This window comes from Beta vulgaris, chromosome 2 (assembly GCF_026745355.1).
Source record: "Beta vulgaris subsp. vulgaris cultivar EL10 chromosome 2, EL10.2, whole genome shotgun sequence".
In the NCBI taxonomy this organism is placed as follows: domain Eukaryota; kingdom Viridiplantae; phylum Streptophyta; class Magnoliopsida; order Caryophyllales; family Amaranthaceae; genus Beta; species Beta vulgaris.
The window spans coordinates 13,070,713-13,083,115 of record NC_079203.1 but is presented as its reverse complement, the minus strand read 5'-3'; the positions used below and the strand labels follow the sequence as shown (position 1 = coordinate 13,083,115).

Here is a 12,403-nt window from a genome sequence, read left to right as displayed (position 1 = left end):
CACCACCTGACAATCCCTCCAGAGTGACCCATAATTCCACAGGCAAAGCAGAAAAAAGGAAGCCTCTCATATGAAATCAACATGAAGCTCCTTCCCATACTTATCTTTGATACGTTTGAAACGATGAATTGGTTTCGTTACATCCATCATAACACGAACTCTCCTATATCTTCCAATCTCTAAAACATCCTCTTCTAGTTCCAATAATTCTCAACCAAAGGGTAAATTATCTCATTGGATCTATGATTAAAAGGAATTTTTTTTTATGTACCCAGAATGGAGAATGGTTGATGATAACATGATCCCGTTATTCGTCACCATCAGCCTCTTTAAGCAGCACCATGGACGCCCATCCATTACTTTCTTGAGATATATCCAATGAAAGAATTGAAAATCATATAAGTTATGGCTTGAAACCTTGATTGCAACACCATGAGACAGGTCCCAGACATTCATATTAGGAGCATTTTTTTTGTGATCTCCTCAACTATGGCTAAGGAGTTAATTTGCCGCGATGGAGGCGCACCGGCGATGGTGAGATAGCACTATCGTCAGTAGAGAGCGAGCCCTTTCAAGGGTGTCTTTTAATAAAAACTATTAACATAATCACGTTAGGATTATAACCATAATTTATAATACCCATATTTGATCAGAAATTTAGATGATTTGTTATCCAAAAACTATGGATAATCAAATGATTTTAAATCAATAAGACCTTCCTAAATAGACTTTCAAAAACTAACCCGAAACAACCAGATCGTAACTATGATTCCTCGCCATACATATAACCAAATTTCAATTTTTTAATTTGAATATTTTATTATTTACTTTAATTATATCTCCTACGCGTAAAATGACATCATTTTTTTTGTCATTATTTTATATTTTACTTAATAGATTTAATTCAAATATTGAATTGACATGAAACAGAGCTGACTTTAACCCAACCCAATTGAATAGACGTGAGACATATCCGACTCCGATCACACCCAATCTGACCCGAACCCGACCGAAAATCAGAAGAGCCATCAGCCAAGTGTCCGATTCTCCCAAGTAAAAAGAATAAACGAATTTGCGTTTTGCTTGTTTGCGTTTTTAACAATCAGACCTCCAACCTTGTTCTTTGTCTTTCTCCCTGCGAATTCTTCTCTCACTCTGAAATTCAAATATTATTTCTCATTTTCTCAGGTACTAAATTTACCCCTTGTTCAAAATTTTCCGTTTAATTTACTTCTGTTGCCTTAATTGGTAATTGTTTCAATTGATTGTTACCCTAATTTTAGCACTTAATTTCATCGTAATTTGTGTTTTTTTATATTATATTATCAGTGCTTTGAATCTTAGATATTGTAATTTTTATGAGTATTCCTTGGTTGTTTTTACTTTTGGAAATGCAAATGCTGTAGCTCATTGTTAGGCTGCTTGCTACTTAGTTCAGTAAAAATAATTTTTTGTGTTATTCTCATTTATGGTTTTATGATCATAGCTGGTTTCTTTCCTTTTTTATGATATTTATACTACGCTTAGGCCTGTTCTCCCCAGCTTATTTTCAGTTCAATTTAGTTCAGTACTTTTACTCTCACATATCACTATTCATTTCAGTTCAATTTAATTCAGTTCAGTTTAGTTGTTTTATGTCGAAGAGAACATGCCCTTATTCAGAAAATTTATCATGTTTTGCTTGAATTGTTGTGATTGCTTATATGAGTTCATCGTAACGTCTTTGAGACGGGTTTATTCTACTGTTGTTTTCGTTGCTCAGCGAAGGCAGTGGTGAACTTTTATTGAAGCATGGTGGGTTGGTTTTTGTTATTTCAACTGTTTATGCATTTTCTAGGAGACATAATGGAATTACTTATTAGTTCAGCCACAGTCTTTGGTAAAATATATTATCTAGTGCTGTTGAGTTCTATGCATTCCATTTTGTAAAAGAAGGTTCAGAGTTCAGACCAGTGTTAGTTAATTGGCGTTACAAGAATGGGTACTGGATCGCAATTCGCTAACTGATTTTGATAAATTATCCCAAAAGTATACCATTTCTACATACTGATTCGTCTTTCTGGATCGCAATTGGGAGGGTTTTAGCAAATTACAAATTAGATAACATTGGTTCAGACTACATATCTGTAATGAAGCGTATCTTACTTCCCCAAACCCTAATTGTTTATATAATCTTCATCTTGTTTTCCAATTATGTTGCCTAATGGGGATTGTAATTTTTATTGTTAATTATGATTTGGTTGTTATGTTATGGACAAAATTGCTCAGTTTGATCTTATTGTTGTATCTGTGTTCATAATTCTTGGATCAGGATCTGCCACCTACAGTAAAAGAAGGGATGTTTCGCCATCGTGTAGCTGGTTTACACAAGCTCCTTGAAAAAGCTTTTGGAATCAGCAGCACCAACATAATCTCCCCCACTAGAACTCCTGCTGTTAATGGCCTCTTCAGTCGCCATCTTCTTCAGCCATTACCATTTTCACCTTTCCGATCTTTTTGCGGCAATCATATCTCAAATTTCAACTCTGTCTCCCTTCAGATGATCAACTACGCTCTTGGCCTTGCTCGCTCCCAGAAAACTGGTCTCTCTATTCCCTCTCTCCGATTGGGATAATAGGTTTACCTTTTTTTTTGGAATTTATTTGAGTTCGATTATTGCTCATTTAATTTTTTGAGAGCTGTCCAGCTTTACTGGGAAAATATGTCTTTGCCGAATTGATTAGGTCTGCATTGGACTTTTCTTTTTAGCTCCTGGAGTTTGCAGTTTTGCTGTTTTCCAGAAAGTTAAGGGTGACTAACTGGTGTCTTGAGGAACAAATTTTTTGTTGAGTTACTTTAGGGAATTTGGTTTCTACTGAGTTTGTCAAAATCTTGAATATCTTTTAGATATTTTGTTATTTCTCTTGTTGGTGAAACTGGAATTTCCAGAGCCTCTGCCTGTTTAATATCTGTCGCACATTTTTACAGTTGTTTTCTGAGTTTGTATATTTTGCTGTTATTGATCTTTGCAGAAGCAGCGTATGCAGAAGCCTTGTTGGTACTAGAGCAGGGTCTAACAAGTCAATCACAAGAAGGAACAGAGGCCACAGAAAATACCAAGGGGGTCGTTTTACTAGCTATTTCTAGTTTATTGTCTGAAAGGTTTGCAGGACAAGGCCATTAAAATTGCTAGTTTTCTTAAATCAGTTGCTCAGATGATGGTTGAGGCTAATACTTTTGCTAATTTTGATTTGGTTTAGGGGGAATACTGATGAAGCTATGCGAGCCTTGCTGATGATACAGGATTTAAGTTGCTCCTCTGTTGGAGTAAGAGGTAATTCAATTTTGTTATTATCTGGGTGAATCAGTTTCCTCAAACAGTTCTATTTTACTAACTCTTTGTTGTTGTAGTTGCTGCAATGGAAGCACTTATTGGGCTCAATCTGGAACTTGGTTTGGTAAGCAAATATATGTGCAGTTTTGTTAATATCATCTGTTCAAAGCTTTTTTTCACTATACATGGAGCTTTGTCATGTATTATAGAGTCCACTCTATTTGCTATTTTATTCCTTTTTAAATAAAAAATTCCTAAAGGTGCATTGCTATGCGTGAATATGTCAATCAACTTTGTATTTCTGATCAGATGCACATCTTTTTCTCAAACTTGTATTCTGCTTTAGAATATGATTTGCTATATGAATGGCGTAAGTCATTTGAGATTGTTCTTTATACAGGATGATACCTCATCAGTTCTCGCAGACAAATGTTTGAAATTATTGGAGCATGAAGACATGGAGATAGGTGATGAATATGGTCGCAAAGTCTTTAGTGCACGTTCTAAAGCTATTAAAGGCTTGGTTGAGCTAGTTCATGGCGATATGGAATCAGGTAAGGATATAATCATTGGCCTGTTGGTTTCTTTTGAACTGATTTTCTATACTGACTGGATTTTTGGTTGTAGCCAAGGGCTTCTTTGAAGGATGTCAAACTGAAAGCTGCATAGGTGAGATTTCATACTTTGGTGCTTATTATGGATGCCTTGTCTAATCAGTCTATATGATACCTTAGAAGTTAGAGCTTGCCATATTGTGTAGGCAATGCGTCTTTGTCATATGGAGTATTCTTGCATGCCAAGCGGGACTTTAATGCGGCAAAGGAGTTGTATCAGAAGGTGATTGCTGAATCGTCTGAGAAGAAGGATTTCAGTGATCCACATGACTTTGGGGCATGCAATATGTCACCTGAAGAAGTTCTGTTGGCAGCCATGTGTGCTTTAGGGCAGCTTGAGTCACATCTGGGGTAATAAAATAGTGTAATTGAAATTTCTTGTGGTTTTTTCTTCTTCAATTTTCACATGATGTAACCATATTTCTAATTGTGCATCAATAGAAATTTTGGTGATGCAGAGGAGATAATGACGAGGGCACTGAAGAAAACAGAAGAACTTTTTGGTAGCTGTCTTCTTTTTTCTGAATCATAGCTAGTAAATTTTAGCTGCTTGTAAAGCTGGCAAAATATTCCCTTTCTTGTTCTGCTGCAGGCACACACCACCCTAAAGTTGGAACAGTCTTAACGTGCATAGCTCTCATGTATCGACAGAAAGCAACTGCAGAACGCTCAAGTTCTCTTTTGATACAAGAGGTCAGAGTTCTTTTGCATCAATGAATTCTTAGTATTACTTCATGAATGCTCGTTCTGGTCTTCTCTTATAATGGTTGTTAGGGTAGAATTAGTGGGCATGATCATATCTAAATTCTACAGTATGTACAATTTAAGTGCATGTGGTTAGGAGATGAATTGCCATTAGTAATAAAATGTATGAAGAGCTATGTTACTTGGACTCGGGTACCCATGTCTAACATGGGTATGCGTCCAAGTGTCCAACTTGGCTATTTTGTGAAAGTTTTCAATGATTTTGGCCCAAAATGAAGTGTCTAAGAGCTATACCCATGTCCGAGTGTCGAGGATCCGACACGGGTACTTGAAGTAAAACGAAGAGTCCAAGGAACATAGATGAAGAGAACAAATCCTAATGGAATTGTGTTATGTTGCACACTTGAATGGCACAATGTACTCCATCCTCAAATATTTTTCCAGCTAGGTTTGAGTATGAATATTAAGAGTTTTAGTAGGATTGAAGTAGCTTTTATTGTGGATAGTGGGTCAAAGTATAAAATGGGAGGGAGGGAGGGAGGGAAGGGGGGAGGGAGAGAGAGAGAGAAAGGGAGGGAGGGAGAGAGAGAGAGAGAGAAAGGGAGAGAGGGGGGAGAGAGAGAGAGAGAGAGCAGAAGAGAGAGAGAGAGGGAGGAGAGAGAGAGAGAGAAAGGGAGAGGGAGGGAGGTTGCGAGTACGGGACATGTGAGATTTTGTGAGACCAATAGTTAGTGGGGGAGGTCCACATTGCAGGTTCGGTAAGTAAGATTCCATTTTAATTACCAGGAAAATTTTGTGTGGACATCCCCAGGAGTGTCATGGCAAAATGTTTAGTGGAAAACAGAGTATTTCTCATGAAATATTCCATTGTAAACTCTTTTATTGTGATCGCCTTCATTTATTTCCTCATATTGGGAAAGCCATAGATTTGGCTACTGGATCCAGAGAATTTGGCTATTACCCGATTGAAATTTGGCCTAACCTAAACTCGAATTGTACCTGAATTTACATGACCTGATTGTAACCCTACCCGAACAAATTGATGTGGTTAACATGATGAATTTGCCATACTAAGCTATTTGACAAAAGACCCGAATATGAACCGAGCCAATTGGACTCTAATCAACCGGAAATTGGAATACAAACATAGATGACTCATCACTTGAATATATGGGCCCAAACCAAACCTGATTTAAATGTCGGATGTCATTTAAAACTAATTCGTCCAAATGATTAGGTTTGTCGGAAGTACTTCTTAAAAGCTTTAATCAATTGAATAGGCTTATATTGATGATCATGAGGAGTTCTAGTTAGGAAGATGCCTCCACATGTTTATCTTTTCATGTTGTCTCAAGGAATGTGATGCACGAAATGTTCACTGTCGAGGTTTCCACTTCGGCTCAGTACTGTTCCTTTTTGACCCTCTCTTCTTGTTCCATAGGGGCTTTACAGGAAGGTTATAGATTTGCTAAAGGCTCCTGCATTAGAGACAGATGGTACGATACTATTGTGCTTATTCATTCCTCATTTTGGAGGGTTAGTAAGTAATAACGAATAAAGTGGATAGTCCTAAACTCCTAATGTTTATTGTTTCTTCATTTTGTTAGATGCGAAGGCAGATGTGGAGCATGTTCGAGAAAACGTGGATAGGAGGGATATAGTTGCCCTTGCCAGAGGTATGCTTGCTCCAGTATGAAGTATAGGAATTATCGTCTGATGGGTTTCCCTTGGTATCTTATTCTTTTTTCAACGTCAGGCTGAAACGTGTTGTTTCTTATGGCGTTGCACATTCTAAATGAAAAATAAACTGTTACCTAATCATGAAGCCTTGGGAGAGAGTTCATTCACTTTCCTTCTATTCTAGCTAGTTACCTATGGAAGGATAATCATGAATACATCTCTCTTTTATGTTGACGGTCCATGCCTACCTTCAGTTATGCTCACTTCTTGTGCAGGAGGGTATGGCGAAGTACTTTGTGTCCAGCAAAACAGAAATGCTGAAGGAGAAAGAATGAAGAGATGGGCAGAGGATTGGTGGAGAAATCGTCGGCTATCACTGGCTGAAGCACTTGATATATCCGAGTCTTCGAAAGTCCTGGTAGTTGATACTCGGATATGCAGAGCTCTTTAGATCCTGTAATTTCCTTGTCTATTACTGGTCCTATGCATCTCTTGATACTGTACAAATAGATCTAGCGACTAATTTTGCCTTGCTGCCTGATTTGTACTATTCTGACTGTGGCATCTTTCTTTTGCTGTTAATTGCCCTCCGGATATAGATGAAAACTAGGATTGAGTGGGTAAGCTTTGTGGAGTTCTATAGTTGTTCTGTTGAATAATATGTTGTATCTATAGTCTATTAACTATAGAAATACAAAATGGATTTCCAACATTACATACAAGTGCATGTTAAAGGGGTTTGGCATACTTCCTCTATTTCTTTTACAGTTGCAGCACTTCGATATTTTGGATGTTTGGCAAAGGTTGCAACATACATTTTAAAGCCAAAATTTCAACATAAGTAATCGAAAATATAAACAAAATACTTATAGTTATGGTTGTCTCATATAATTTTACACTTCCTAATTTTGATGGCCATCGCGACATTTTGGTTGTCAAGGGGTATGCGCATCTCAAAATTCATAACTCTCTAGTTGCTCGACTACAAAGCACTCGTTTCAAGTGTTTTTCAGGTAAATAGCAATGGTACATGAATACACTATCTGGAGATATGTATTGCAAATAAAGTTTTACAGTGTATTTTTCAGTATATAGTACACAAAAAATTTAACAAATTAGAGTGTCTTCAGAGCGGAAGATCGAGTCCTTTTCCAATCTCCACACCTATAAGTTGTAGTATCCCCTTGTTCAGTATCTGTGAAATGCACATTTGATTAGTGACAAAAGAAAACACACTCGTATAATTGGGTATTATTAAGGGGAAAAGAAGGGATTAAAGCTTATCATACAAGTTCGACTATGAATACTCCGATGAGACCAATCATGCTTGCTCTTGAGTTCCAAACTTCAGCAGTTGTCGTGAAGCCTAGAAAAGCAGGCTTGAACTTAGGCTCTACTTTCGGCACTACCACCTGATCAAAATTTTAAACTATGATATTTTGCTGTTAAAAGAAATAATAATATGATTGTATTACCATATATTTTGGTTACTAACTGATAGTCTACCTTCACTTATGAGAAAATATAGCTATTCTATATAGTGTATATATTTACAAAAGATGTAACATTCATAAAAGTCCAGCTTACTAGCTAATGATCCCAATGTTAAAATCTAATGGTCATAGCATAATTTGATAACTTGCGAATTTTGTATCGAGCTACAGTTTTGAAATAGGTTAATTAGTAGGGAGTCATGTCTATTGTGGAAACAACCATGGAACATAAAGTTAATAAATTATACTCCCTCTAGTCTTTAGTAGTTTAATAATTTTTTAAGCATATAATTAATTTAAGAGTATGTGGGTCATAGAGGAAAGTACAATTAAAAAAATAACTATTGGCAATTTGGTATATTGTATTGAAATTCATATTGTGTGCCAAGAGAAATAGAGTGAGGAGATACAGATTATAATAAAAAAATTGATGGGACCATTTAGAAAACAGAAAAGTGGGTAAACTAAAAAGAATAACCCAAAAAGAAAAGTGGGTAAACTAAATAAAAATTAGAAGGAGCAGTAGTTAGTGAAATACTTCTAGTTAGCAAGGGAAAACTCCCAATTAGAAGAACCAGGTTATCTTTGACCGATTTTTACCCCAAACAAAATTAGGTAATGAATTGCATTTGCTTACCCATTTTATGTACAAAAGCATACATTTAGAGATTAAGTACCAAAAAACTTAAATGGACAGAGTTCACAATAACTTATTATGCATCGAAAATGATATAATATACTTAGTTTTCATTTGATATAGTCAGTTTTCATTAACATTTTTCATATTTGGAGAAACTAACGTTTTATTTTTTTGTTTCTTTCACAAAAATTACCAAAAATTACTATTAATATACTTCGTGATTAGTGCACATAGATATAAATTTGCAGTTTTTCCTCACACGTGAAACAAATCAAATACCTAATTCTATTAAGCAACGAATTAATTTCACATGATTAAGTACACATTGAAGATCTCACACATTAGATTTAAGTTTGACATGCGGATGTCATCTAACTAGTTGTAAAAGTCTTGTGAATGTGGTATCTAAAACCTGAAATCAAATTTCATCTATATTATTGCGCTTAGTCGCTTCCTAACACCAAAAATATCATTCAAGTTTGACGTGTAAAATATTTGCATCCATTCCATATAACCATCAATAGTTTCTATGTAAACACAAATTTGAGCCACGGAGAAAAAAGGACAAATAAACAGTAAATTAAAGTTTGAAGTAGCAACTGAAAAGTAAAAATAGAAAGTGAAGGGTGAAGAAGTTACGCCAGGAGGGAGCTTGGCAGCTTGGACTCTGAAGACAGAATGTTTAGTGGGATATTGGTGGCGTTGACCCAATGAAGTAAGCTTATTATGTCGAAGCCCATAGAGTGTAGATCTAGCAGGCACAAATGTCGAAGATGGGATTGCAGCCATGTCTTTTGTCAAGTTCTTTGTTTTTTTTTTTTTTTTTTTTTTTGCAGTTTCCAGAACTATTGATGGGTTTTGAGATATTGAAGGTGTATAAAGTGAGTTTATGGATAAGGAATAGTCCACGTCACATATAACATATTGTGGTCTTGTGGATACTTCTTACAAGTAGTATTTTGGTAAGGTCTCCCAAAGCAGCGATTTGATAGATTAGTCACCAGTCACCAGCTCACCACCATAAACCAAAGGTATGAATATATTGATTTTGAGACCACGAGTTTGTTTTTCATAATTTGGATCTTTTTCTTTCTTACATTGTCATTAGTAGTGGTGTCAAACTAGATTACTGGGTGGGTATGGATTGATCCAACTTGGTTCGAATTGATTTGGATCAGAATGATTTGAGTAAGAGTGAGTCGTGGGTCGGGGGTGGATGGGCCTGTGTGACCTTGGGTCGGGTCCAACTAAGTAAGAGCAGTCTCGCGTGGGGGTCGAGTGAGACTTGGGTGAACTTGAGTTAGAATGGAATAGGGTGGTGCCGACCCAAATCGGCTCTCAGATGGACTAGGTTCTGAATAAATCAACTTTGAGAAGGACTTGGGTCTGCTCAAGCCGGCATCAGATGAACTTAGGTCCGCTCAAGCTGGAAGGATCTAGGTTAGCTCAAGCCGGCATTAGATGAAGTTGGGTCGGCTCAAGCCAACTTTTAGAAGGAGTCTGGTCAGCTCAAGCTGGCATCAGATGGAGTTGGGTCTGCTTAAGTCGACTTTCGTAAGGACTTGGGTCGGCTCAAACTATCTTTCGGATGAACTTAGGTCGGCTTAAGCCGACTTTCGGAAGGGCTTGGTCGGGACAAGTCTCGGGGTAAAACTGGGCCGCTTCCGTACCGGTACATTGCCGCTTTACCAGTATCATTCAACTTTAATAACATTTGAAGCACATGCTAGGTCTAGTCGGTTCGGGTCGTATATTATTACAAATGGTTATATAATTATCTAATAAGAATTATAAATAGAATACAATTATTATTGTTTCATATATTTTAGGTTACCAAGTTATAACAATTAACATGTGGTACGTGAATGGTGAATCGTGATAACTGATACGTGACTTATGATATCATTATCCATTATGGCATTATCCATTACTACATTGACATGAAATCATGAATATTCGATCAAAATAAACTTCTTAAATTCTTTGTTAATTTGTTATATACTCCCTTCATTTTCTAAAGATCTTTCTTATTATTGTTCCTACAGATACCAAGGAAGATCCATTTGTGTGTAGTGTGGGGCGGGTAAAGTAGGATATAGAAATTGTTTAAGATAAATAAACAAATAAAAAGGGGTTAAAGTAGGAGATAGAAAAAGAGTAAAATTGCAGTAATAATGTAATGGTGGACCATATGATAGGGACATGAGGGTAAAAAAGCGGAAAAAATTCCAAATAAGGAATAAAGTAAAAGAGGGAAGATCTTTTGGAAACGAATTTAGACGGAAAGAGGGAAGATCGTCTTTAGGAAACAGAGGGAGTAGCAAGTTGTAGTTAGCAACAAAAAGATTAATTGAATAATTGAATTAAAGAATGAGAAATTAAAAATATGAGATTAGAATAATAGATAAAATATATATGAACTTATGGAATATGCTAAGAATTATAAAGTATGAATTTATGAAGTTGTAGATTGGAAAACAGGCAATCAATTTAATAATACATTAATAATATATTAAGTCTATATATATATATATATATATATATATATATATATATATATATAATTTTAGAGGGATTATGTTGTTCAGGCAATTAAGCGCATTTGGAAAATCCCGTGGGCTATTGAAGCTCTAATTGTTGATGCTGAAAAAGACTTGAGAAAGTTTGAGTCGTATGAGATTCATCATGTGTTTCGTGAAGCTAATATGGCAGCTGATTGGATGGCGAATTATGGGCACTCTACTGATAATCTTTGTTATTGGTTTGAATCACAAAATGTTATGTTTACCAAAATCATCCGTAAGGATGCTTTAGGGTGGCCTGTCTCTTGGACCCCACCCTAGTTTTTTCTTTCTGGCTAAAAAAAAAAAAAAAAATATAGATCACATGAGAATGCTCCTTACCTAAGAAATGAGAATGAATCTCAACCACCCGATTGGTTTAGAGTTACAACACTTATTCATTAGTCTAAAAAATTTTGAATTAAAAAAAAATTGTTTTTTTTTTTAAATTTTTTTTTCAAATATTTTGTTTTTGGAGTTACATCACTTATTCATAAGAGTTATAGCGTGTAAAATTCATTCTCATTTCTCATATAAGTATGCATTCTCATATAAACTCACATATATATATATATATGTGTGTATATATATATATATATATATATATATATATATATATATATATTATATATATATATATATTATATATATATATAATATATATATATATATATATATATATATATATGAGGTTTCTAATTTCTTATAATAAATACTGCATTTATCCATTACATAGTTAATACAATATATATAATATATTAAAGTCACAAATTAATGATCAATCATCAAATGATCATTAAGTCAAATCAACTTGTTCGAACTTTCAATACTTTCATTTTTTCTCAAGAACTAACAACCATAATGATAATGATTAATGATTAGACTTACTAAATTACTCACTGAGACTGTTAGACAATTACTGAATACTTGTAACACCCTCAAAATCCATACACGTCTAAACTACATCAGATCAACTTTGGGAGTGTTACTACTGCGGTGAAACGCAAAGCTTATTGCAATGAAGACATTAGCTTAAAACATTAACTTTAAAGAGGTATGTATAACTTGACAATTCCAATTCGAATCAACTAATTCGACATATTTTCCTCCTTATTATGAAAACTAAACTGCAACGGAAATGATATGTTAACTACAACTCGGGAATCACCATGGACCCTTTTTATTTAAAACCATTAACTAAGTAATTCATAAACAAACTCTAAAAGGTTCAATAAAAACACTTTAAAAGATTTGAAAACAAAGAGTATCTCCTGTATCCCCGAACTCATGCAGAATTAATAGCATACCCAATCTGCTCCCTATTGAATATCAATGGTTCATTACATGTCAACAAACAAATACAAATAACGAACAATCAGCTATGTTGAGTACGTACT

General features: G+C 35.2%; 2 protein-coding genes across 2 annotated transcripts; one reads left to right on the top strand and one right to left on the bottom strand.

Annotated features, from left to right (window-relative positions):
• Nucleotides 1–978: 978 nt before the first annotated feature.
• On the top strand, nt 979–7,079 carry LOC104887309 (hypothetical protein). Its single transcript, XM_010671922.4, has 13 exons — nt 979–1,188; nt 2,312–2,582; nt 3,012–3,141; nt 3,240–3,313; nt 3,391–3,437; nt 3,714–3,867; nt 3,941–3,982; nt 4,074–4,278; nt 4,369–4,430; nt 4,520–4,620; nt 6,074–6,128; nt 6,240–6,308; nt 6,588–7,079. The coding sequence occupies exons 2-13, from the start codon at nt 2,339–2,341 to the stop codon at nt 6,761–6,763; spliced, it is 1,359 nt and encodes a 452-aa protein (XP_010670224.2). The 5' UTR covers nt 979–1,188; nt 2,312–2,338; the 3' UTR covers nt 6,764–7,079.
• A 211-nt stretch (nt 7,080–7,290) lies between these two features.
• On the bottom strand, nt 7,291–9,295 carry LOC104887310 (light-harvesting complex-like protein OHP1, chloroplastic). The gene is made up of 3 exons (XM_010671923.4): nt 9,085–9,295; nt 7,602–7,724; nt 7,291–7,507 (listed from the first exon to the last, which is right to left on the bottom strand). The coding sequence occupies exons 1-3, from the start codon at nt 9,232–9,234 to the stop codon at nt 7,439–7,441; spliced, it is 342 nt and encodes a 113-aa protein (XP_010670225.2). The 5' UTR covers nt 9,235–9,295; the 3' UTR covers nt 7,291–7,438.
• Between the last annotated feature and the right edge of the window lie 3,108 nt (nt 9,296–12,403).